This window comes from Mustela nivalis (genome assembly GCF_964662115.1).
Source record: "Mustela nivalis genome assembly, chromosome: 20".
Taxonomy (NCBI): domain Eukaryota; kingdom Metazoa; phylum Chordata; class Mammalia; order Carnivora; family Mustelidae; genus Mustela; species Mustela nivalis.
In genome coordinates this window covers 28226998-28254869 of record NC_139039.1, presented here as the reverse complement: position 1 = coordinate 28254869, position 27872 = coordinate 28226998, and the positions used below count along the sequence as shown (strand labels likewise).

Genomic DNA, 27872 nt, shown 5'->3' with positions numbered 1-27872 from the left:
CGGGAAAGAGACAAACCATAGGAGACTCTTAATCTCACAAAACAAACTGAGGGTTGGGGGTCAGGAGAGTGGGGTGGGGTTATGGACATTGGGGAGCGTATGTACTATGGTCAGTGCTGTGAAATGTGTAAACCTGGCGATTCACAGACCTGTACCCCTGGGGCTAATAATACATTATATGTTAATAAAAAAAATAATAAAATAAATAACTGGGAAGACCTTTCACTTTCATGCTAAAGTATACATTTGGGGGACTTGAACTGTGGCAAGAGTTTTATTAACCCAAGAATAGCTTTTTCTTTGAAGAGCCTTTTCTTTCAGTGCAATTAGTACAAACTCAGTGCTTGGGGGTTTGTGCGCGCACATACGGCATCCACTGTCACATAACTGCGAAGAGTAAATCTGTCTGTGTGTGGCAGGTGTCTCGTGTCATAGGACAGGTATCCGCGATTGACAGTAAGCCCTAAATGACATCGTGTGGAAGGACGATGCAGTGCCCTCAGAGAGAGGAAACACTGTGCCAAGTTCCAATTTTGTGTGTGAGCATTGGCAAAGCGCTGTAGTAAATTCGCATTTTCTTCACATTAGTCACGGTGCAAAAGAAGGCGGTTTTTAAAGCAAAGAGTAATCTCCGGAATTTAGCATAAAGACTCTCGTTAGTTTCAGGCTTTTTGCATGATGTTGCTCCTTTGAGGGGAACCAACAGAAAGCAAACTCCGTCCATATTCACTTCCTCAACATCAAAGGAAGATGGACTGTTTCAGAGATTCCTTGTGGAAAACAAGAGGAAGAAATTAGAAAATAATCAACAATTTCTGCTTACTGTATTTATTCTAAGTCATACTGTTGCTAATTTTGGAATGCATCTGTTAACTTCTTTTTGTTTTATGTTAGTTCTTAGCATGTCATCATAATATGTTCCCGTTATCAGGATAGCAGCAGAATTAAGTGGTTCATTCTGCTTGGTATCCGAGACTGTTATTCTATTTATATCTTGTAATTTGGACCAGAATTAAATTCTAACATTTAGAAATTTATACATATGTGTTTCATGGTTTTACTTTTTGGTGGAGTGTGGAGAAAAGATAGGTACTTATCCAGGCAGAGAAAACAAAGCGTCTAAATGATTTTTGAAGTAACACTGCAAAGAAATTTTTGCATGAAAATTTCCAGGAATGGAAACGTTTGAATTTTTTAACTGAGTTCATAATTACATGTATACTTATACATGTAATTCTAGTCTTAGAACAGTGACAGTTAATAAAATGCTTATCATCTGTTGAGCAATTAATAGGAAAACTGGATTATTTCCAAGTGTAGTCAAATTACCATAATTTGCAATCATAACCCATGTTCTGAAGCTTTTGTGACTTCTCATTCTTAGAGTAATAAATGTATTCCTGTCATATTCAGGCTGAAGCATGCTGATTTGGTCCCAGGATAACACTTGTGTAATACCACTCTTGTATCATTTAAACTTACAAATCTTACTCATTTCTTCAGGATACGTGTGCATTTTAGACAGCACTGATAAAGGAGTGAGGGAAAGAGAACAGAATACAATGCAAGGTAACCTGGCGCGGGGGCTTTGTCTAATTAATAATCAGCTTTATTAGCGGGGTCAGAGGTCAGTCTTCTAGACAGGGTGTAAAGACAAGGCCACTTCCTATGGTAAGGGGAGTTTTTGATACAGAATTTAATTCCTTTGTCAGTTTTCCTGGGCAGTTTATGATTTAAGATGGGATTTAAGCACAACCGAGAGCATGAGTTTTTTAGGACTTGGATTGGGTTCAAATTGACTCCAGGTTTGTAAAAGTAAATCTGACAAGTTGCCGGGTTAGTGGGTGCATTTTGCCTAACATGTCTGAGGCTCATTTCACTCACCTGACCTATACTGAAGCCCGGCCATTCACAGAGCGTGATCCTGTTTTATTCTCACGTAAACTTCACAGTCGGCACCCCCGCCCCACCAAAATAGATAGGGAAACGGGTGTTTAAAGGTGAATAACAACCTGCTCTAGGCTGGACAGAGGAGAATGGTAGTCAGGGGACAAGGGATGGGACCCAGGTCTCTGCGGGCAGATTGCAGGCTCTTACCTTCTGAGCCGCTGGTTCCCGCATTCTCTGTAATGACCCGGAGAGCTTGATTCATCATGCATTGCTGGGGCCCTGAGTTTCAGATTCTGTAGGCCCCTGCGAGGGCCCAGGAATTGCTATTTCTAACCAGTGCCTGGATGTTGATGCTGCAGGTCACGAGGACCGCACGTTGAGCTCTACTGCCTGACCCTCCTCCTCTGGAGAACGAGTAAGAGCTCATATTGTTGTGCTCATATTGATAATCTCTGAAATCTGTTGACTAGTTACCACGTCCTTGACACTGTTCTAAGTTAATTCCTCTTTCATCTCACATTAATCTTAGGAGACAGTTAAATTGCAAGGAAAGGGTAAGGGGGTGTGATCACCACTGCCAAGTGGCGTAGACAGAGGTTCCCAGTGAGGCCGTGTCCTAGTGCCTTGGGGTCAGAGCTACTTCTCTGCGAGCTGATGGAAATCAGCCAAACTGGGTTTCCAAGGCCAGTGTCCCTGGAGCTATTGGCAGAAGCAGATTTCAGGCTCTGGGAGCGTTGAAAGAAAAGGAGACGCTCCTTTCTTTTCACCCACCGTGTTTTATGTCCTTGGGGGGGCTGTTGAAGGCGAGGCCTGGGAGGAAATGGTTTCCCTCCTTTTCCTGTCGTCGTCCCAGAATTCTGAAGGGCAGGTGACATAGTTGGTCATTCTGAGGAAGGAGGAGATTCTGGAAACGAGCTGTATTTCAGTTGAACCCTGACACTGTTGATACTCATTAGCATGGATAAACGGGATTCCAGATGGTTCTGTACGTAGGAACCCTGTCGGCAGTGGGGCCCGTGTGCTGAATGGGAAGGTGTGTCCACTGACGCTGGCCACCCAGCAGCAGGGCGTTCGCTAACCTGTACTGTTCGCCGGCTCGTGGCTGCTCTGAGAGCCACGGAGAATCTCAGAATCAAAAATGAAGAAAGGGAGAGAGAAAAAACACCAACTCAACATTGAGTTTGAAACCTGTACTCTGCTTAGGAAACTGTAGTCTCCCCCAATCATTTTAAGGCTTAAAGAGAAAGCCTGAGGCAGCTTCAGAAGGTCACAGCACCTTGATACATCAGTAGTCTGTGTGTCTGGTTCCATGAAAAATTGTGTCAAGTAAACTGGTACGTGTAAGAAACGTACAAAAATAAAACATACTTGTCCCACCGGTCATAGTGGACCTCACGGTCAAGTGAGTGTTCAGTTCATTTGTACAAGAGCGTCTAAATCTGGAATAAGCGTAGCCTGATACAGATCTCATCTTAGAGTTGCTGGCATGAGGATTTCCGTGAGGGCAGGATTTGAATCCAGGGACGAATTCTTCTTGGCCGTGGGAGAGCCATTTAGCTGGAGAGCTAGCGCGGGGTGCCAGGCCTCCTTACTGTTGTCTTGGACTTGTCTCTGATTTAAAATGACCTTAGAACTTTGCAAAGGGTATTAGGACTTACTGTTATTTTTTTGAATATTCATCTTTGTATTCGATCCTTGTTATTTTCCATTAAGGTTTTACACACAGCAGCACAGACTCTAGACACAAGAACAAAAGGGAAATACCACCTAGACTCGTCTTCTTTGTGGTTACGGTGCTGAATTTTGACCTAATGTGGCTCGATGGAAAGAATCACCCATGCATTTATTCTGGTCCGTTGTAGGTTAACGAAGCCCTTGTCGTTCGCTGACTGTGTTGGGGATGAGCTGCCGTGGGGCTGGGAAGCAGGCTTTGACCCACAGATTGGCGTCTACTACATCGATCACGTCAACAGTAAGTTTCTCTTTGTTATAAAAGTGATCCCTCCCCAGATCTTGAATTCGACAAAAACATAAACGCTCTCTACCGTGAACTTCTTTATTTTAAGCCCCACTTTCTTAGTGACTAATATTGCCTGAAATGCCTGTTTTGGAATTTGGGGCCCACATGTATGTTGGGCTTATGGGGGCAGAGACAGAGAAACGAATCTGTCTGTGTGTCCATCTGCCTGGTAGAGGGTGAGTGTTCTGGAGGCACAAAAAGCCCGTATCAAGAACAGTGGTCTCTTAGAAACCTAAGGATGTTAAATATATACATGTAACTATAAATATGTACATATGTCTATCTATATATATTTTATGTATAAAATCTGCTCACAGTACTTTTATCAAATTTGAGAAAATATCCTTCCACTGATTCTCTGTCAGAGTCTGTTTTTTATCTGTGCAAATACTCACTTCCCAGGATGACTGGGAAGGGTTCCGGAAACGACGGAACCAGGGCACGCAGGCCTGACATCTGCAGAGGCTGAAGGCATGGGGGCATGCTGAGTTGGGGGAGGAGGCTTTGAGCCCCCTGGCGATCTGCTGGGAGGCTCCAGTCCCAGTGCAGGGGAGAGGGGCACGCAGGACTCTCTGCCAGCGGTGGAGGGGCTGCTGGGGAGACCACTGAGAGTGGAGAGTGAAGTGTTCCCCACCAGTGAGCGGCAGCCAGGGAGCCAGACAAGAGGACAGTTGGGGTGTCTGGTATGTGGCTGTTTGTTGCAGGCAGCATGGGGAGAGGCTGTAAAGCCGTCCCCTTCTCACACGTAGATGGGATGGAGGGGTCGGAGGAACAAGGACTTGGAAGAATTAAATCAGTTTTTCAGCAAACGCAGATAGCTCCTAATCTGTGGTAGGAGAACATCAGTGCGTAGAGCTGGAACTAGCATTTATGCACACATTAGTTCAACATAACAAGAAGTAATAGCTTCTGTAAGCTTTACTGGTTTGTAGCATGCAATTAGAAGAAATGTGACTTTTGTGGAGAGATATCTCTCCCCGAAAGCTTGTCCAGATTCCCTGAAGAATTCATCGTCGTGGGTTTTATAGCTTTCATTTTTATATTTTTTAGTAAACCTCTCTTAATTGTATTGTTATTTGCGGGTTTTATTGCTTATCAATGATCGACATCCAAATATTTTTATGTTTTAGTGGAAGGGACAACTTTTGGTAAAATTCCGTTCATTTTGAACAGTTGTAACTCCTTATGTCATTGCAGATAAATAATTCAGTGGAATATCCTGGAATGCGTAACTGTTTAAACTCACTTTCATGCAAGTTTAGCTTTCTTTCCTTAAATAATATTTGCAGAAGCAGAAGCAAACCTCCCTGTCCTGGTTCGACAGAACTAAGCTCTCATGGCACCGAAATGAGAAGCCATTTTAATTCCCTGTTTGCATCTGGCTACCTGCAGACTCTTGGGTTCCTAAAGCCACCTGTCGGACTTTCCTTTAGATCTCAGTGGTAGAGGGCTTCTCCTGGACCCCCAACCCTGACAGCCCTCTGAATAACTTTTTAAAAAAAGTTTTTTAAAAAGATTTTATGAGGGCACCTGGGTGGCTCAGTTGTTAGGCATCTGCGTTCAGCTAAGATCATGATCTCAGGGCCCTGGGATCAAGCCCCGCCTTGGGCTCTCTGCTCAGCAGGGAGCCTGCTTCCCCCTCTCCAACTCCCCTTGCTCGTGTTCTCTCTCTCTCTGTGTCAAATAAATAAATAAATAAATAAATAAACTTAAAAAAAATGTTTTTATGTATTTATTTGAGAGAGATGGCAAGAGAGCCCACGAGTGGGGAGCATCTGGGGAAACCAGACTTGCCACGGAGCAGGGAGCCCAGTGCAGGGCTCCATCCCAGGACCCTGGGATCCTAACCTGAGCTGAAGGCAGACGCCTAACAGACTGAGCCACCCAGGCGCCCCTCTAATAACATTTATGTCCCATCCTCCTCTTTCATTTCTTTACCCATCGTTTTCTGGTTTTAAAAACTTCTCCCACCATTTCTTTATCTAATGGTTCTTTTGTCTTCCTCTTTAAACCCTGGCAGCTCTCACAGTGAAACCAAACCAGAGCTACCGAAAGACACAGTAACAGCTCTCTCTTCCCTGCCTCACCCATTGAACTGAAAAAAGTCATTTAGCCCAAACCCCCACCAGCTGTGGCCCCCTCCTTCCTCCTCGCCCGGAAAGCTTGCGTGAACTGCGCTATGGACCCTGTTTTCTGTCTTGTCACAGAGCTCACCTGAGACCCCACTGGGGTCACCGGGTCTCCTCTTCCTTTATCTGACAAGAGGACCTTGCTACCAGGGTTTATTTCCTTTTGTTCTTTACTCCTTTGGATTTCATGATACCTTCTGTTGGAATTTTTTTTTTTTTAAACATACCTGGTGGCTCTTGCCTTCTTTCCTTTTGTCCGTCCCTGGTGTTGAGATTTCTGCAGCCCATGGTTCCCGTGGGTTGTGACCTCAGCTACTCCCTGAAGCCGATGGCTGCCACATGTGTCTCTTCAGTCTTGGTTAGGGTTCCAGGTGCATGCGGCTGATTCTAACGAAGAGGCTCTTTCCAGCCTACCCTCACAGGCCCCCACTAGCGTGCCAGGTACTCGGAGACATTGTCCCTGTGCCGTGTGGTTCCTTGGCTTTCTGCCTCCCTTTGTGACAGTTGGTTCCAGCTCCAAACACTCTGCCCAGGCCTCTTGGCTTCCCACAGGCCACCTCGGGTGTCCAGTCCTCCACCGGGGTCCCCACCCCAAATCCGAACAAGGTGCCCTGTCCAGGCATTTCTGTAGTACCAGGCACTTAGGGATCTTTAAAAAGCATTTGTCACATTGCATTTAAATCATTTATTTGTATGTTTCCCCCCCCTAAATGGTGAGCTTCTTGTGGACAGTGACCGTATCTTCATTTCTTTAACCTTGGCTACCTCGTATTATGATAAACTCTTAAATGTTAGAAGGACGGAAGAACTTTATTGTTTAACTCACACATTGAAAGCTTTGTTTGTTTTTGAAGAAAGTAAAGTTCAAGTATAAATTATGCTTCAGAGCATACCCTTCTGAATATTTAAAAACTTAATTATTTAGAATACAGGTTTTTAAGTCTCCCATTTTGCTTTACTGCAATAATGGTATCCCAGTGGCCCGATGGATTTACTGTGCCCTAAAGTGCCCAAATTCCCCACAGTAAGTAGTTTTCCCACTAAGAAGGATCTGGTCCATTATCTCATTAATCTTAAAGACATTCCTGTGAAGTAGTTTTGGGGAACAAATGGTATTATCTTCTCATAACAGCTGGTCTCCACATATGTTGTCTTGACATTGTATAGTTTCAGCATTATTTTATCTTTATTTACAAAAAAAAAAAAGAAAGAAAGAAAGAAAAAAGGCAAGCCTGTTTGGCTGTTTAATACCATTTCTGTGTAACACTATTAAATACCTAGAAGTAAAAGATTTGACCTTGACAATGAGTATTTTCCACCTTAAGTGTTTTATGATCGAATTCTTTACTGGGGGTGTAGATAATGGGGGGGATATTGTAACTGAAAGTTAATTATGAAGTATTGTTTATAAAGGTTTGATCTTATCACCATAAGCAGAAATTAATGACTTTTTGGGTAGCTGTAGAGTTCTACCTTAATTTTTCCTTCTTTCTTTTGGTAATGGAGGTCTCATTTACATAAAAGAAAGTGCATAGCTTTTAAGTATGCATTTCAGTGAATTGTGGCAAATGTAAAGATCTTCTGTAACTGCCCCTCCAGTCAAGAGGCAGAATCATCTGGTCCCCCCAGTAAGTTCTCTCCTGTCCCGCTCGTCCTACCTTCCCCACTGCTACAGTTCTCATTGCTGTCACAGTGGCGTCGTTTTGCCTGTCCTAGAACTTTGTATAAACTGAGTACATTCAATTCTGTGGATGGAATCTTTCACTTGGTTTATTTTTAAAGGACCAGCCTGCTGATACAGTATCATGGATGAATATTCATAGTACTTTTATCTTGACAAAGAACCCGTATCCAGATCATATAAAGAGCTCCTGAAAATCAACATTAAGAAGACAAACAACCCAATTTAAAAAGGGTCAACCACCTTAGAGACTTCCTCAGCTCTCTCCTTTGTCGTCTTGCCCCCTGATCTCTGGCTCCCCTGGAGCCTCTTCCTGGGATTCTAGCAAGTACGATGCAGCTTTAGCCTCGCCGCACACCACCGAATGCTCCTCAGGACCGCCTGTGTCTCAGGCGGAGCCGAGAGCTCAGGAGGCTGTGGTGTGGGCTGCCGCCGCTCCACCAACCGCCCACCGTTGTTGCCCGCCATGGGGCTGCAGCTCCTTCCCGGGCTTCTCCGGGATGGTCGCAGGTGTCCCCTCAGTCCTCTGACAAGAGAGAGTGGGTTTTTGTCCGGGAGTTTTCTCATCGCACCCATTTGCATTACCCATGGGTGTGGGAAACAAGTAAGGGAGGTGTGACACAACAACAAGCTAGGACTTACTGCCCTACGGTGGTTCTGTGAGTCGCCAACTTCCTTCCACAGTCCTCCTTGCTCTACCTTAACTGTGCAGCGTCTTCCTTTGATTGTCTTATGTGCGCTGTCCTTGGTGGCGGTGATGGTTCTGTTTTGCTTTGCTGTCCTTGGTTTTTATCTGTAACCAGTGGGATAGATTGGATAGTGCACACTTACTACATATTACCCACACCGAACTCCTTTGTATTAGTTTTTAATCACCTCACGTCGTGTTTAAATTTGATGAAAATTTCTCAAGTGTGTGTAATATTTCACATGGAGCCGTTTCCTTTAGAAGAAGGGACATAAATTTGGGGCCCTCCTATTTCATCTCTGTCATATTTCATCCTTTATATTTACCTACGAGGATAAACTATGGAAATATAAAGAAAATTTTTAGACACTTAAAATATCTGAGTAAAACCTATGACGGCGGTAATGATACTGATTTTTAGTGAGTGTAACTGACACTCACTAGTGAGTGTAACTGACAGTTGTCAGTATCATGAATCTGTGTAATGATCTACATGTTTCATATAGTTGTCACTTCAGAGGTTTAGTCCCAGTCCCAGTGTCCCTTTCTTCTACCTAGATGGAAGGGGACGAAGATAACAGTGCCTTTCTTCCTGTGCCTGGAACCTTCTTCCTTCCTGTAGACTGCTCCTTCTCTCTCCCCTCATTGGCTGTATCTATAGTCCCCACATCTTGTCATTCTCAAAGACAGGACCTCACCCTCATGCCCCCGCACGCTGTCCTCCATCTACAGCACTGTTCCACTTTGCCATCACAAAATGGGGTTCTTCTGTTTTCCCTTTGACTTTATTATTTTTTGATACGTTATGGTCCTCATGACTCCTACATCGAAAAATGTAGAGTCATTTTGTCAGTTCTTACAGGTTGTTTTACCTATACCGTAATATCAGATTTGCTTCTTTAGGCACTTGTCCGCTATCATTTTCCTAATTCAGACCCTCATTACCTCGTGTCTTTTGTTTCTTTCCCTTAAAAAAAAAAAAAAAACCCACTATAAAAGTAATGCATGTGCATAGGAAAAAAGTAGGAAATATAGATCAATAAAAGGAAGGAAAAATATCTGTATTCACACAGCCCAAAGGGAACAAAGTATTCTAAACCTCTTCCAGACTTTTTCATATTGATACATACAGACACACACACACTCAGAGTTTTAAATACATTTTTATATCTCAAGTGGGATTATGGTATATATATGATTTTATAAACTTTTTTCACTTAACATTTAATCTTTTATCAAAAAACTTTCTGCACAATCATATTAACTCTTCTGTAGAGTTAGTAGAGTTATGTAGAGATAGTAGAACCTCACATTTCTGTCAGATAATGTTCCTTAAATACACCTAAGATCCTTTCCTGGCCTTGCCTAGAACCTTTGTGGCACACTATCGCTCGCAAAATGAATTTCATGTTTATTAACCTGGTGTTCAAGAAACCGCAGGCCCATCCCTATTGGAGTAGTGGGAAGAAATGAGACAACAGAGCAGAGCGTGGGAAGAACCGCTGCTGGGCCGGCAGAACAAGCGAGAACAAGTACAAGTGTCCTTTCCGTTCTGAAGGGTGTAGCCACAGCTGCTAGAGACAGTGCTTTGAGCTAATGACCGAGTTAACTAGGCCTGGAGAAGAAGGGGCTTGGGTTGGGCTTGGGGGTTGGGAAAAGGCCTACCTTCCTGGAAGAAGAGAGATCATGTGTTCAAGCCAGAGGTCTAGAGAGGCCACAGAACGCAGGGGTTGTTGAAAGAAATTCGGTGCCACTGAAGGCTGCTGTGTGTATTTGTGGGAGTTGGGGGGGGGGGTGTCTGGAAAAGTAAAGCACTGGGTCCTGAGGGGCCTTTGTCTGCCTTCACTGCCTTTCCATGGAACCTTCCTTTTTTAGCCAGAAAAAACCCAGTGTCTAAACTGCCCTGGCTCTTAGCTTTCCTCCTCTTTTTATCACTTTTTACTGGACAAACTCGTGGTTTTTTTTTTTTTTTTTAACTCGTGGGTCACATTTTCCTCTCTATTTTGTAGGTTCCTTGAAAGGAGGGCCCCACATCCGCACATCTCGTTTCTCCTGTATTGCACGTAGTAGATGGTTGGTACTTGTCTGTAGAAGTCACAAGGGATAATAAGCTCAGCGGTAATTTCTAAGAAGGAGGAAAAGGACAGTTACTCCAGTTTGTGTCACCCATTCTTCCTGAGGACAGCAGCAAGCATGGAAATAGGCCTGACAGACAGGGATCACACTCCTTTTAAGAATAATGTCCTCTTCCACGATAAGCTCTTGTAACTCACAACCTGTTCTCTGTGTATAAAATTCCACACCTGAAACCAATGGAGTGTGAATTCCCTTGAGGTACGGGACATTTCCGCAGACATCATGCAAATTACTGTGTCCTAATATGGTGATTTCCCAAGGTTACCAGGTCTTAATTCAAAAATACCACATTTTCATAATTTTTTTTTAAGCATTTGCACTTAATAAATATTCTTTACAAATCCATTCAACACATGTAGCCAGTGGAGGTGAAGCACAATCCTGCTTTCTGAAGCCTTCTTCTGAGATGCATCTGGGAACCCTCTTTTGTAGCTCACGTTTGCATTGTACAGCATTTGAGAAATGTAGACGTTCCCATAAAACTCTTGTAACATACAGTGTCTAACCCAGCCTAACAAGAGTGTTTCTGCTGATCTAGCCAAGTAAATGCTGATCATTTGGGTTTTTTTTTTAAGATTTAAAAAAAAATTTATTTCTTTGAGAGAGAGAGCATGAGCAAGGAGCAGAGACAGAGGGAGAAGCAGACCCCCTGCTGAGCTGGGAGACTGACACAGGGCTTGATCGCAGGACCCCAAGATCATGATCTGAGCCGAATGCAGGCACTTAACTGACTGAGCCACTCAGGCGCCCCAATGCGGATCATTTATCATTATTATCATTATTATTATTTATTCATTTCAGTGTCAGTCCGTGTTACTTTCAGTGTTTTGTGGCAATTTAAGTGCTGAACAGGTGTCTTGTGGAAAGTATGCCCGTTCCCCAATATGTAGGGAAAAGACGTTTGGATGAAACCTGAAGGTGTTGAGAGAACCAGGAGTGCATACTTTACCTATTATAACGTAACTAGCCACAGTTGTCATTCACAGTTGGAATTCGTGTTTTCCCTTGAGCTGTCCGGCTTATTACTTAACATCTCTCACTATAACACATGATCTCGAAACTTAGTGGCTCCAAATACATTTATTATCTCACGGTTCCTGTGTATCATAAATCCAAGCAAGGCTAAGCGGAATCTTCTAGCTCACGGTCTCACAGGCTGATGGTCCTCAAGGTGGTAGGCAGACTCAACTGGAGAAGGATCCGCTTTCATGCCCGCTCACGTGGTTGTTGGCAGGACTCGGTTCGCTGTTGGCTGAGGACCAGTGGCCCCCCTCGTTCCTTGAATATGGGCCTCTCCCTAGGTCAGCTTACAGCATCGTGCTTGGCTTCAGCAGGAAAGCCATGAAGCACCAGGTGGGGAGGGATGCACCAGTTGGCAGTCGCAGCCCTTGGTGCTCTGGTCCCAGGTCCTACCCATCACGTCCTCTCCCGTGTATTCATTGGAAGCAGATCACAAGGGCTAGTCCATACTGAAGGGGCAAGAGCACGAGCAGGGAGGATTATTACTGGTCAGCCACAGTTAGGAAAACTTTTGTAAGACCATAAATTTCCATTTGGTAGAGGATGAATTCTGTACTTTGAGTCGACTTGCAGTTAGATGTTGGAAGCAATATAAATATTACACGTTTGGATCGCCAGAGACCTGAATTGTAACAAATTTCTTAAACTGAGAAGTTTAGGCTCTTATTGGCTGGTATCTGCCCTTTCCCCTTATTTTCCAGAAAGCAAAGCTGCCCCACCGTGATGATGTCCATCAGGGCTGGACGGAACGTCTTATCAGGATTGTTCCCTCCTGCATCTCTAGACATTGATGCCAAGACTTTTTTTTTTTTTTCCTGATGACATGAGATAGGCCTCTTCTGTGTGCTGAAATACTTACATCTTTAAATATGAGTGTTCAAAATACTACGTTAAAAGCAGCTCAGCTTTTGTTCCCAGTGGCTGTGGAGTGAAGGCCCCAGGCCCAAGGCGGTGGTTGCAGAGTGTCTGACCAACCCAGGCCATTTGGTTAATCACTCAGAACCGTTCTAAGCCCTAAGGGACCCTGGCTTCCCAGCTGAGCACATTCAGTTTAGTGTTATCCCTTATCCTTAGAGACCAGGGTAGTTAGACATTTCCAGAACCAGCCCAGGCCCTAGAGATTCTCGTGTCCACATCAGATCACCTTAGATCATTGTCTGGGTGTTGACTTACTACAGCCTTTGGGGCCAACCAGAAACAACGGAGCTTGGGGTACATTAAGACTGAGACTCCCACGCAGAAACATTTTAAACACAGGATATGTTCCTGGACATTCCAGCAAATTGATAAATTAATTTCCCTATCCTACTTCGTCAGGAGTAGGTTCTCATATTCATACAGGGACCAACCCGTATGACCCAACCTTTTGGATAGTAAGTGATTTAGTTCATAGAGGTGACCGAACGGCAGTGCGAAGCGAAGTGGTCAGCGCCATCAAAACAACTTGTACCGCTCACAGTTCCCAAGGGAAGGGGTGGGCCACCTCTCGGGGCCACAGTGGGAAGCTCCAGGGTCCGTCTGGAGGCAGGAGTGAAAGCGAGAGCACAGGCCAGAACCTTTGTTGGAGGAATGGGCCAGGCAAGGTGGGCAAGTCCGAGCAAGCTCAGGGCTGGTACTCTGAATAATTTCACGGAGAAGGCAGCTCGTGACCCACTGCAGAAGAGGGCTCTTTGCACTCATTGCAATTTCTATACAAGTTTTAAACCTACCGTTGCACGGGTTCTTCCACAGAAACTCTCACCGGGCTGGGAATTTTTTTTTCCCCTTTAAGAGCTCCCTGGGTGATTCTAGTATCCAACAGACACAACCAAGAACGGTGCCGTAGCGTATTCTCCAAGCAAGACCAGGGTTTGGTTCTTTTTTTTTTTTTTTTTTCTGTTTGTTTTGGGTTTTTTGGCTTTGGTTTTGGTTTTGTTTTTGGTTTGTTTTTAGTTTTCAAATCCACTACGGACTGACTGATACTTTTGTAAAATACAATAAAAATAAATTATTTGGAAAATGGGAAAAAAGGATAAAATGCAAACCCGAATACTAGTAGAGTCAACAATATACAATAACTGTATTGAATTGCCATAAACATTTCAAAGTGTTTTCTCATGATTTCTACACTGATTGTGGTGGACGTGTAACAGAGTTGGGGATTTGGGGCCGGCCAGTAGAGATGTTGAGGGGCTCCGATGTCAAGGGCAACGTGGCAAGAGTGTCCTGTATTAAGTAAAGGGAAACATGTGCCATGGGAAGTAGATTGGGTTCCGATCACACAGGACCTTGAATGCCGGCATCAATCATTTGGCTTTTATTCTGTAGGTATTGGGGAGCCAGGAAATTCTTGAGAGGAATGGCGGGACCCCGGTGAAGCAAGCTTCCTTTGGCAACGTTGTGTACGATGGCTTCACAGTGAGGATAAATTGTTAACAAGGATCTGAAGTGGGGTGGATGGTGTGGTGCGCCACTGGGTAAAATCAAGCAAGAACTCTATCCGATTTCTGGCGAGGTCACTTCATAAATACTAAGGAACTGCTTGGAGGAGATAAGAATTAAAGCTAGCAACTTTTTTTTTTTTTTTTTTAAATAAAGCTTCAATGATCCAAAAAAAAAAAATCATTAAATTCTAAAATATAACCACCTAATGTATTTTCAGAAACCACACAGATTGAAGATCCACGAAAACAGTGGAGGGGGGAGCAGGAGAAGATGCTCAAGGACTATCTCTCGGTGGCTCAGGACACTCTCAGGACCCAGAAGGAGCTGTACCACGTGAAAGAACAGAGACTTGCCTTGGCCCTCGATGAATATGTACGATTAAACGACGCCTACAAGGAAAAGTCAAGTTCTCACACCAGCTGTAAGTACAGTGTGACTGCTCAGACTCTGGAAATGGGGACTGAAGTGTAGCTAAGGGAAGGCCAGTTGGGTTTCGGTGGAATTTCATCTTGAGTCCTGCTCCTTCGCGGGCAGAAGCCATGAAGGGGGGGTGAGGGCACCCTGCAGACTTCGCGGCTGAACCCCTCGACTCCATTCCAGACTGAAGTCCCCACCCTTCCCCCGCATTTGCAGATAATGAATCCCTTCTAGTTTTTGCTCTTTCCTCTGTGTGATTGTCTTTTAATTATGTATGAGTTTGTTTTCACCTGTTGGGATCCAGGCAGATAATTTGGCCTCCTTTGCTATCCGTGCACGGTATTTTAGCGGGAGGCGCTGGAACTGTTGGCTGGGATGAAGGTTCTGTTGGTCACTCTCTCACATCTCAGAAACTGATCATCTGGAGCTGGTGTATCTAAAGAAGCAGTATGGATGGGCTCAGAAGTTCTAGAAGTTTCTGGGGAACGCATAGCTCTGACAAGCTGCATGTACCGTAGGGTCCTCTAAGAGTTTAGATGGAGACATGAGCTCTGGAGAGCAGTACGCTCCGTGGTCTTTATGACATTCCTCTTTCTTGAGTTTTTATAAAAAAATGAGAAAGGTTTGAAGATTACTTTTTATATCTAGGTGTCTGATGAATGACAATAAAGGAATTCTAAAGTAAGTATCCATGGAAGCATGTAAATCTCATTTTTAGAGTTTGTAAATTCCAAGCCGAGAACAAGTTCTGCAACTCGGAAAAGTTAATTTTTTTTTCTTTTCTTTTTTCTCTCCGAAAAGTATTCTCAGGCTCTTCATCCAGTACTAAATATGATCCCGATATTTTAAAAGCGGAGATCTCCACTACACGCTTAAGGGTAAGGTATATATTTTTTAATCATGGTTCTCTGTTTAACACATGCATAGAGTCTGAAGGTGGTGGGAGGGACTTCAGGGGGGCGGTCCTACCTTGGTGACCACATGTTCAGTGATGGAGAATCTCGTTATAGAGGCATGTGTCCCGTTACTCGGCAGCTCAGTTATCTACAGTAGGTTAAGCGTATTATATATGCCTCGTATGTTAAATATACTTATTTAACATAATATTAATATGACATTTACAGTATACTTAGCATATACTGAGTGTATTAAATCAACGTTTAAGTCTCAGGAACTTCCCTTATCATGCTAAAATGTGCCAGCGCTCAGTGTAGTTGCTTTCCCCAGGACAGCCCAGTAATTACAGGTGCCCACAAATCGTGTTCCCCCGTCATTCCTTCTCGAGGGTGAAACTTTACTGGTTTGTCACACTTCCTCATGGATTGATTCCTGATCTTTACCCTAAATCTTTCTGGCAGCCCTGTTGCTAAGGCCAGAGCTGCTTTATCCTTGATTTTTGGAGTCTTACAGACTGTCATCAAGAAAATACATTCGTGCAGCCAGTACCCAATCATGAACTACGTTTTTCCCATGCCTGCATCGTCACTGCCCTTCTCCTTAAAGGTAACACTGGCCTCGGGCAACACTGTAGGTGAATTTTTTGCTTGCCTCTTTTGAATTTTCTAAAACTGGAATGCTGCCGTATGTATTCTTTCCTGGCCTCTTTTGTACACGTCAAGATTCAAACACATTTGCCTTCATTATGGCCAGTGTCCCACTTTGGTGTACGTACCGTAAATTCTTTATCCCTTGACTATTGATGTAAATTAGGGTTTATTTCACTTTCTGGTCACTAAAACATGTGTCTTGGGGCACCTGGGTGGTTCAGTGGGTTAGGCCTCTGCCTTCGGCTCAGGTCATGATCTCAGGGTTCTGGGACCGACTCCCACATCGGGCTCTCTGCTCAGCGGGGAGCCTGCTTCCCCTCCTCTCTCTGCCTACTTGCTATCTCTCTCTCTCTCTCTCTCTCTCTCTCTGTCAAATGAATAAAATTAAAAAAAAATGCCTTAATATACATTTCTGTGGTATATATCTTCGGTGCACATAGGCACACATTTTCCTTTGTTATGAAACCAGCAGTGGGATTGCCGTGTTGGGAAATAGACCTGCTTCGCCGTTAGCAGAGGCTGAGAGAGGGCTTTGGGTCTCTGACTTCCTAATATCTACCCTTAAAGCCTATGTGACTTTCTACAGATAGCTTTTGTCTTCATCCCACAGGTTTTGAATTTTGTATTTTTATTATCAGTTCAAAATATTTTCTAGCTCTTTATGATTTCTCATATAAAGGTTTTAATTTTTTAAACAGTTGGGGATTTTCTTATCTCTCTTTTTTTTTTTTTCCAGGATTTCAGCAGAATTTCCCACTGTGTATTTCTCGGTTCTAAAACTTCTGTTGGATTATTTTTTATCTCTGCTTCCTTGCCCAAATTCTGTGCATGGATTTGTAATTTTTTGAATAAAATAATCACAGTTAGCTGTAAATTCCGTAAATTCATGTCTTTATCAATGCAGTGTCCTGATCTCCTATCTGTTGGTTTCTTCAATTTGGTCTGTTTTTTTTCTTTCATGACCTTTGGTCAAGCCTCTTAGAGCTGCTCACTTTTTATTAAGAGCCCTATGTTCTATATGAAGAAGTGTAAGGGTAATTTGAGGTTTGGGATGATCTTATCATCCTTCTGGGAGGATTTAGTGTTGCTTCTTAAGGGCAGTTAGGCCAGGGGCAGGTAACTGTGATTCGGTCATGGTTCAAGCTGAAATCTGGGCTTCATTCCTTTTCAAAGAGTAGGTTTCTTTCCAGTTTACCTTTTCTTTTAGGGCAGAGGTGTTCAAAATCCCACCGGAACTTTGGGGATATTTTTTGAGAGCTTCCTGCTCCATGGAAGCCAAATTCCAAATATCTCCCCTGAATCTCTCAGCTTTGTGGGACCGTGGATTCAGTCACTGTGTTCTCCCAACTTGTCAGCTTCTCTGTTGTACACTTGAATGCCTCCAAGGAAAAAGAACACCAAGTCTGGATCCTGTGACTACGGGCTATCCTTACCTTTTGGGTTTTTGACACAAGTTCTTGCTGCTGTAGTAGTTCTCCAGCGTCTTCCTATAGATGTTTTGTTTTCTTTTCTTTTGCACAGCTTCTCTGTTTGCTCTCAGAGGAAGAGCATGAGAAAAGTGTATAGTTTTGGAAGCTAAGCCTCTCTTTGGATTTCTTGGTTTAATTTATGAAAACATTAGTAGAAGCGTTCTGTGTCATTCCACCAGAAACAAGAAAGTCCTTCCCTCCAGAGGAGGCTCTAATAGAGTCCTAGCTAGCTGTAATGGAAGATCAGAACTGACACTCTCTTTGTCTCTTTCATTAGTGAATAGGTACTTATTTAACACTTCCTGTCAGGGTAAATGCCTTTTTAAAAATGCTCCCATAGCAAAGTGGCCCTCATGGTCTATGTTGCTGTTGTCGTGGTTTTGAACACTGGAGCAGATGGTGCCTTCACTCTGCTGTTTGTGCACATTTTGGCCAGGTAACACTTTCAGAACACCCCAGCCATTCAGAAGTGGATGGGTAACTTGTCAGAGCCTCATAGATTTTGCTAACCTGACCTTTAAAATAATAAAGTTACTATTAATAACTTTTTTTATTATTAATATAAGTTATTCTTGGCTTCCCTACCCTGTCAAAATCCCTGTGTTGGCCAGTCCATTTCACAAATTAATGCCACAGAAATAATAACTCACGATTGAACTAATAATTCTTCATTGCTTTGGTGTCTTGAGTACTTACTTGCATTTTGGTCACTAACAATTTTTCAGGCACAAACACTAACTTCATCTTCATTATTTTGATGTCACAGTATTCATAGATGTCCTTCATTTGTTTTACTGAATTAGAGCTAGTTGGTCAAGTATTGAGGAACTAGGTATTTAGGAACATCTGTCTAAAGCATCTGTTTTATAGTGTGGTCATAAGTATTGGTGATAATTAGGTTTTCTTTTCCTTGGTCAAACTGGATAATAGTACTTCTGACAGCTTATTTCTCATTTTTGAAATAGTGAAATAAATAAGCCAATGCTTTTTATTAATATACTCATAACTTTTAGTGGTGGTATTTAATTTCATGAGAAAATGTTTCTTAGGAAGAAGAATGTAAAAGCTTTTTACTGTAAACTTTATTATTTCTATAGCGAAGTCCATTATTTCTCAGTAAACTGGGGGAAAAAGTATTTCATTTATTCATAATAGGTACTTAGACCATAGATAGGGAATGGAATGTCTCATACAAACTAAAACTTAAAGTCAGCTGATATTTTAAAAAATTCATACTCCATGCAAACATTCATGATAAAAACTCTCAACAAAGTGGGTTTAGAGGAAACACACCTCAACACAATAAAGGCCATATATGGAAAACCCACAGCTTAGCATCATACTCAGTGGTGAAAAACTTAGAGCTTTCCCCTAAGGTCAGGAACAAGACAAGGATATCCACTCTTACCACTTTTATTCAACATAGTACTGGAAGTCCTAGCCGGAGCAGTTAGACAACAAGAAGAAATAAAAGTCATCCAAACTTGTAAGGAAGAAGTCAAGCTTTCACTATTTGCAGATCACATAATAGTACATATAGAAAACCCTACAGACTCTACCAATAAACTGCTGAAACTCAGAAGTGAATTCAGTAAGGTCTCAATACAAAATCAATATGCAGAAATCTATTGCATTTCTGTACACTGATAATGAAGCATCAGAAAGAGAAATTAAGGAATCAATCCCATTTACAATTGCACCAAAAATAATTAAAATACCTAGGAATAAACTTAACCAAAGAGGTAAAAGACCTGTATTTTGAAAATTGTAAAACATGATGAAATAAATTGAAGACCACAGAAAGATGTGGAAAGACATTCCATGTTCATGGATTAGAAAGAACAAATACTGTTAAAATGTCTATACTACCCAAAGTAGTCTACCCATTTAATTCAATCCCTATCAAAATACCATCAACTTTTTTCACAGAACTAGAAGAAACAATCCTAAAATTTATATGGAGCCCCAAGAGACTCCAAACTGCCAAAGCAATCTTGAAAAAGAAAAATGGAACTAGAGGTATCACAATTCCAGACTTTAAGTTATGTTACAAAGCTATGATAATCAAAACAGTATGGCACTGGCACAAAAATGGACACACGGATCAATGGAACAGAATGGAAAGCCCAGAAATAAACCCACAGTTATGCAGTCAATTTATAATTAAAGAAGCAAGACCATGCAGTGGGAAAAAGACAGTCTCTTCAACAAGCAATGTCAGGAAAACTGGACCACTTTCTTACAGCATACATAAAAATAAACTTGAAATGAATTAGATATGAATGTGAGACTTGAAACCATAAAAATCCTAGAAGAGAACATAGGCAGTAACTTCTTTGACACCAGCTGTAGACATGTCTCTTGGGGCAAGGGAAATAAAAGCAAAAATAAACATTGGAACTTCATCAAAATAAGATGTTTCTGCACAGCAAAGGAAACAGGCAAGGAAACTAAAAAGACAGTGTACTGAGTGGGAGAAGATACTTGCAAATGAAATATCTGATAAAGGATTAGTATCCAAAATATACAAAGAATTTATACAACCTGGGGTGCCTGGGTAGCTCAGTTGAGCATTGCGCTCTTGATTTTGACTCAGGTTATGATCTCAGGGTTATGAGATTAAGCCCCATGTCAGGCTCCATGCTCTGTGGGTAGTCTGCTTCTTTCCCTTTCTCCCTCTTTCTTTCCCCCCACTCACATGCATGCTCTCCCTCTCTCTCTCAAAAAAAAAAATGCAATTCAACACTAAAAACCAAACAGTCCAATTAAAAAATGGACAGAAGACATGAACAAACATTTCTCCAAAGAAGACATACAGATGGCCAGCAGACATAGGAAAAGAGACTCAACATCACAGATCATCAGGGAAATGCAAATCAAAACTACAATGAGATAGCACCTTACACCTGTCAGAACAGCTAAAATAAAAAACTCAAGGAGCATCAGTGTTGGCGAGGATGCGGAGAAAAAGGAACCCTCATGCACTGTTGGTGGGAAAGCAAACTGGTGCAGCCACTGGGGAAGACGCTATGGAGGTTTCTAAAAAAATTACAAATAGGTTCTGTGCCTGCTGGTGGTGTCCACATCACTGTGGGGTGGAGGTGTGGCACTGGCGGCTGCGGCCTCTGGGCTGGGCTGAACTGCAGTCTGGGCAGAAGCTGGGGAGCTGAGCCAGAGCCAAGACCAGTATAGTGGTCGCAGTTGGACCGACCTTCGCTGCTGCAGGATTTGCAAGCTGTCATGTTTTGCAGGCCATGAAGCATAGGGAGCCTCAAGTAAAACAGGTTTTTCACAATCTACCAAAACCTGCTTTCTATGGTGGCTCTGACAGAGGTGGGGAGGAATCCAAAATGGCAAAATGAGAAGTAGCATTAATACTAGGCATAAGGCCTACTGCTAGTAGAGGAAACAGAAGAGATGCTCATCTACGAGTTATGCTTTTAAATCACCCAGACAAGGGGCGCCTGGGTGGCTCAGTGGGTTAAAGCCTCTGCCCTCAGCTCAAGTCATGATCCCAGGGTCCTGGGATCGGGTCCCGCATTGGGCTCTCTGCTCAGCAGGGAGCCTGCTTCTCTGTCTCTCTCTGCCTACTTGCGATCTCTGTCTTTCAAATAAATAAATAAAATCTTTAAAAAATATATTTTTAAATAAATAAATAAATAAATAAATAAATAACCCAGACAAGGAAGGATTTTTGTACATAGCAGCCAACGTTAGTAAAGCTAAAGACTTGACCAGAAGGTCAAGCTAAAAAATGAAGAAAATATAGGATGAATTTTAGGTGGTTGTTCATGTATACAAGAGCCAGCTTTTTATATAGTAAGGTGCCTCAAAGCAATAAATAAATAAATATCTACTCTACAATCCAGGAATTACACTACCAAGTATGTATGAAAAGAATATGAAAACAGTAAGTTGAAGAGATACTCGTATTCCTATTTTACTGCAGCACTATTTACAATAGCTAATATTTGGAAGGAGCCCAAGTGTCCATCAGTTAATGAATGGATAAAGAAGGTGTGGTGTGTACACACACACAGAGAGGAATATCATTTAGCCATAAAAACAAACAAAATCTTGCCATTAGAACAACATGGGTGGATCCAGAGAGCCTTATGCTAAGCAAGATGAACCATTCAGACAAAGACAAATACCATAGTATCTCACTCATGGGTGGAATTTAAGAAAGACGTGAACAAAGAAAAAAACAATGAAACAGTCTTAACTACAGAGAACAAACTGAGGGTTACCTGAGAGGTCGTCAGTGGGGGAAGGAGTGAAATGGGTTAAGGGGATTAGAATCCACGTATCTCGATGAGCACTGATATGGAACTTTTTGAACCAAATTAATAAAATTATTCACTGTATGTTAACTAAACTGGAATTCAAAATAATAATAATAATAAAAAAACAAAATTTAACCATAATTTTTTTTTTTAAATCTATGCTCCAAATTACATGTAGGTGAGATTTGGTGGAGAAAATAGTTGGTGAATATTAAATTATTACTGCTGTTTATTAAAGGGAAGTAAGATGTTGGAAGTGTAAAAGAAAATCCTTAGAAATACATATGCATTTGACAAATTTATTGAGCACTATAGCATATGCTGTGATCCAACTTTTAATTTTGTTAAAAAAAGAAATAATGAGACCCCTTTGTTTAAATTATTTGTACTCCAAACACATGGCTGGTTGGTGAGCATTGCTATTAAAAACCATGTATTATCTCTGCTCTCAAATATATTTGCTTGTACATTGTTAATACGAATTCACTTTGAATTATTTTTAGCAGTGGTGATGGACTTGGAAAAGTCAACTGTAATCTTACCTATTTGCAGTCTTGTGCATAGATTTAAAAGAATGGCAGTTCAATTAAGGTTTAGTTTGTCACTGTGAATAGAGTTAACTCACGTGCACATCAAATTATGACACTTTAACCAATGATGTCACAAACACAAAAATCCTAACAATGTGCTTCAAAGAAAAGAACTATTCCTCCTGAGAATATAAATTGCTGCTAGTAAGGCTTGTCTCATGACTTGATGTGAGAGGTGTCTGTATACTCATACTATTTTAAAAATTTAGTTTATATCCTAAGTTCTTCCATCTGTGACTACCTGATTTCAGCATGCTGAAGGAGATAGAGCAGTTCTAACCCACAGCACCAATCTGTATATTAGATAAGGCTGTTACTTCTTTAGGATGTTCAGAAATAAATTTGTTTTATTATAGTTGGTGTTGGGTTAGGAAACAGTACACCAGTCTTACTGAATCTTGAGTGAAATGAAGAATGATCTGACTTTGACTCATACTTGCTAAAAAAAAAAAAAAAGAGAGAGAGAGAGAGAGAGTGTGAGCAAGACTGAGAGAAAAAGAAGAGGAAGTACTCTATTTAGAGCAAGAACTGGAGTTATCTCCTTCTTGATGTGCTGGTAACTTGAAATAATTAAAATTCACAGCACAGAAGTGCTTTTTTTCAAAAACCATATTCAGACTTTGAGTAAAGTGACTCTAACACTTAAGCACATTTATTGATTTCATGATATTTTCTTTGTTTCTTTCTTGTTAATGATTTTGGTCTCCTTTTCTACCACTCTGCAAGCTAAATAATATGTACTTGGCAAGAAATCCTTCATTGACACTGTGTGGTTGGAGAGGGGATGTTTAGCTTCTCCTCACCTAGATAAACTAGCATATCAGTTTCTCTGGCCATGATTTTCAGTCTTCTCCATCTTCATTCATAAACATTCTTAAATCCATAATGCCGATGGCAATTTATAAAATTAAATGCAATTAACTTCTTTTATGGGAAACCGTACAGTCTAAAGCAGACAGGAAAATGATATTTCATAAATGATCAATTTTAAATGATTCTGTAAAGCCTGAAAAACTCACTCTTCCATTTTTGAAAGGCCATAGGAGTTAAGCTTTATGGAACTGTATGTGGTAAAGATGTTGTAATGAATGCATTCAAACTAATACTTATTTTCTGATATACAACAAATACATTGACCTAATATGTTTGCATGAAATTTTGAAAGAATCAGTCTCATGAAGCCATAACAATGAGGCAGTGAAAAAAATAGCTATGTTACATGCATTTTGTGATCTTCAGCATTTTCAGGCACATTAATTTCTAGAGCTGAGGTTAGGAGACATGGTACTATCAGCTTCTACTTTGTCAGAGAACCAGAATCTCAGAGAGCTCCTTCAAGATACAGAGAAATAGAATTGTATGATTGAGGTTAGCCAATTGGATCCCAGACTCAGATCTTGTGCCTTTAGAGAGACAAAGGAAGATTGATAAAATATTTTTATCAATCTGGGAGATATTTTGCCTAAAATGCAGGCTGTTGGAATCACATAAATGTCTTCCTAGCTGCTATAGGAATCATTTCCCAACAACAGACAATTAAAGAAATTGACAAAATCTATAAAAACAACTGCTTCCACACATTGGATAATAGGCAGTTGAACACTGTAATCCCTTACCAAAGGAAAACAGAAGCAGTGAGCCCTGAGATCACACTATCTCCAGTGTAGGAAGAAGGATTCAAACGTAGTCTACTGAAACTGAAGAGTCAGAAGAGTAAAATTCAGTAAAGCAGAAGTATCTGGAATTTGTGGCAATCCTGGAGAGGAGACAGCTACAGAGAGAGAAGGAGTAAGAGAAAGTTGTGGCGATTTCTCATGCAATCTCCTCAGATCTTCAGCTGAGTAATCATGGTATAAAATACGACAAGGATGGGGAAAGAAAGCGGTAGAACAAGCAATTCTCAGAGCTCGTAGGACTAGGAATAGTTTCCATTTACAAACCAGAATGGAGAGACCTTCTAGTTTTGGGGCAATAGAAGACCTCATTAGTGGGACCATGTTAGTCTAAGGCTTTATAAAGGCTGCTCTGGAACTGCTGCAACAAAAAATTACAAGCAAACCTTGAATGGATCACATTTATTTAAAAATAATTTAACTGTGTGCTAGAAGTAAGTCCAGGAGAGGCAGAAGGAAGGGATCCCCAGCGGACATGAGGAAGCTTTCAGGGGAATGTGGATATATTCCTTATCTTGATGTTCATGGTTTTGTGGTTATATACATATATCAACCCTTACCAAGTGTATAGTTTAAGCATACTTACTTTATTATATGCCAGTTGTACACCAATAAAGCTGTTAAAAATTGCCAAGGATTCAAAGAAGCAAGAAAGTATGAGGTGTAACAAAAACAAGAAGTTACAACTCTTATTTAATTAACAGGCAAACATATTAAAAAGTATTACACACATGCTCAGTAATATAGAAGAAAACATGAGGAGAGAAAACAAAGATACAAAAAAGATCAAAATGGAAGTTTTATGGATTAAATATATAATATAAAAAATGAAAAATACACTGTTGAGAACAACCTAAATGCTGAGTAAAAAGATCAGTGAATTTGAAGACATAGGAATAGAAACTGTCCAAAATGAATTACGTAGATGAAAAAAGCCTGAAAAAATTTAACAGCACATCATTGTCCTTTAGCACAGTATTAAATGATCTAACGTATATGTTAGAGTCCCCACAAAAGAGCAAGGAGAGGAAATCACAAAAAAAAATTCTTTGAAGAAAAAAAATATTTAAAGAAATTAAAACTATAAATCCATAAGAACAGGAAGGTACTCCAAAGCAGAAGAAAACAGAGATCACACAAAGATATATCATAATTAAATTGCTGAAAATCAGTGATTAAAGGAAATCTTAAAAGCAGCCATATAAATTAGACAGTTGCAGTGGAACAAAGATAATAATTAGAACAGACTTCTCAGAAGCTATGCAACTTGCAAGGCAGTGGAGTGATATGTTAAGAGTACCCAACAACAACAACAATGGCAACTAAATTGTTTATGCCTAGTGAAAATATCTTTCAAAACTGAAGGCAAAAACAACCCACTTCAGAAATGGGTAAGGGACTTTAATAGACATTTCTCCAAAGAAGATGTGCAGCTGTCCCATAAGCATATGAAGAGATGACAGATATCACTGGTCAGTAGGGAAATGCACAATGGGATTGTGCAATGAAAGCCACAATGGGATATTATCTCACACCCATTAGGAAGTTTTTGTTTTTGTTTTTATCTCATGCATTGCTGGTGGGGATAGAAAATATGGTACAACCACTGTGGAAAATCTCTGCCATAGATTTTTCTTTTCAGTTTTGGGGAAAATTATTAAAAACATGAAAATCATTCTATATCATGAGCCATAAAAAATAAGGGCATAAGGGATGTTTGACCCCCAAGCTGACATCTTTTGATCTCTGCCCTGAGAAACCACTGAGAAAATATAGAGATATTAGAGGTATTACTAAATAATGGGAATAAAATAGAATCATTAAAAAATGGAATAAAAATACAAAGGGCAGGAATAGAGGTAGAAAGGAAAAAAGCATATATGTGACAGTTAGAAAACAAATATAAAGATAGTGAATTTAAACCCAACTATACCAATAATTACACTAAATGTAAATGGTGTACATGCTCCAGTAAAAAGGTGGAAATTCTCATAATGGTTGAAATAAGACTCAGCTTTATGATGGCTGCGGAAGAGCTATTTAAAATGTGAAGCCCTGTCCGGACAGGTTAAAAATGAAAGAAATGAAAAATATCTATCATGAAAATACAAATGCAAAGAAAGTTGGAGTTTCCATATTAATATCAACGTAAAGTTTAGAACAAGGCAATTTTTGCCAGTGTTTTATACCAGTAAATAAGTCAGTTCATCAAAGGACATAAAGACAGAGGATCATAGGGAAGAGAGGAAAAAAATGAAATGACAAAACCAGAGAGGGAGACAAACCGGAACAGATTCTTAATCTCAGGAAACAAAGTGAGGGTTGCTGGAGGGAAGGAGGATGGGGGGGATGGGGTGGCTCGGTGATGGACTTTGGGGAGGTTATGTGTTGTGGTGAGCTCTGCGTGTTGTTGTAAGACTGATGAATCACAGACTTGGACCCCTGAAACAAATAATACATTATATGTTAATAGAAAATAGAATTAAATCTTTTTAAAGAAGGGCATAAAGATGTATGTACGTAACCCTAAAGATGTACACACATAAAAACAGAACTTCAGATACCTGAAGTAAAGACCAATGAAAACTGAAGGGAGAATGACAAAAGCACAATTATAGTTGGATGTATCAATATTCCTTTCTCAGTAATTAATGGAATATATAGACAGAAAATCAGCACAATTGTTGAAGTTTTGAACAATACTATCAACCAACCTGATCTAATTAACATTTGTAGAACATGTCATCTAAAAGGAGCAAAACAATGTTGTTTTCAAGTGTAGGCATATTCACCAAGGAGAACTTACTTGAAGTTTATATGTATATATTTTTTGAAGTTTATATATATATAATTTTATTTATTTGAGAGACAGAAAATGAGAGAGAGAGACAGTGTGAGGAGGGGGAGGGTCAGAGGGAGAAGCAAACTCGTTGCTGAGCAGGGAGCCCGATGTGGGACTCAATCTTGGGACTCCAGGATCATGACCTGAGCTGAAGGTTGCTTAACCAACTGAGCCACCCAGGTGTCCCTATTAGCATATTTCTTAATAATTCATTGGTCAAAGAAGAAAGCAAAGAATTTTTTTTTTAATATTTTGAACTAAATGAAAGTGGAAATACATAAAAATTTATGGGATGTAGCTAAAACAGTGCTCAGAGGGAGGTCATTGGAAGAAGGAACTCTCACACATTACTGCAGAATGCAAAGTAGTACAACCACTTTGGAAAATAGCTTGGTGGTTTCCTATAAAGTTAAATATACACTTAAACTGTTACCAGCAATCCCATTTATAGGTATGTGCCCGAAGAAATGAAAACATATATGTACCCACACACAGACTTGAGTGTAGATACTCACAGAATCTTTATTCTTACTAACCCAAGCCTGGGAAGCACCTAAATGTCTATCAGTGAATTAATGGATAAACAAATTGTGGTTTATCCCCAAAATGCAGTTTATGGTTTACCCATGAAAACAAGCTACTGATACTCACAAAAAGGACGAATTTCAAAAGCAATATGATAAGGAAAAGAAGCTAGCCTTGAAAGTCTACTGATTGCATATCTCCATTTACAGTTGACCCTTGAGCACTATGGGCTTGAAGTACCTGTTCACTTATACATTGTTGTTTTTTTTTTTTTTTTAATTAATACACTATGGTACTGTAAAAATACTTTATCTTCCTTATGATTATCTAAGTAATGCTTTCTTTTCTCTAGCTTACTTTACTGTAAAAATACAGTACAATACCTGTACAAAACATATGCTGATTGACTGTTATGTTGTTGTAAGTCTTTTGGTCAACAGTAGGCTATTTTCGGGGGGAGTCAGAAGTTAGAAATGCAGATTTTCAGCTGTCCAGGGGGTCAGTTCCCCTAACCCTTGCATTAACACATTGCATT

General features: G+C 40.8%; 1 protein-coding gene and 1 long non-coding RNA gene across 3 annotated transcripts in view; one reads left to right on the top strand and one right to left on the bottom strand.

The window, feature by feature from the left end:
* The window catches only part of WWC2 (WW and C2 domain containing 2), a 202421-nt gene that overhangs the window by 91044 nt on the left and 83505 nt on the right, over positions 1–27872 (top strand). For both annotated transcript variants that reach the window (XM_082715818.1, XM_082715817.1), the window contains exons 2-4: positions 3753–3862; positions 14206–14409; positions 15207–15283. In XM_082715818.1, the coding sequence (XP_082571944.1) occupies positions 3753–3862; positions 14206–14409; positions 15207–15283 (391 nt within the window). The remainder of the gene's footprint in view (positions 1–3752; positions 3863–14205; positions 14410–15206; positions 15284–27872) is intronic.
* LOC309855470 lies at positions 267–24236 on the bottom strand. The gene is made up of 3 exons (XR_014306820.1): positions 22250–24236; positions 8363–8513; positions 267–770 (listed from the first exon to the last, which is right to left on the bottom strand). It is a non-coding gene; the product is annotated as an uncharacterized lncRNA (long non-coding RNA).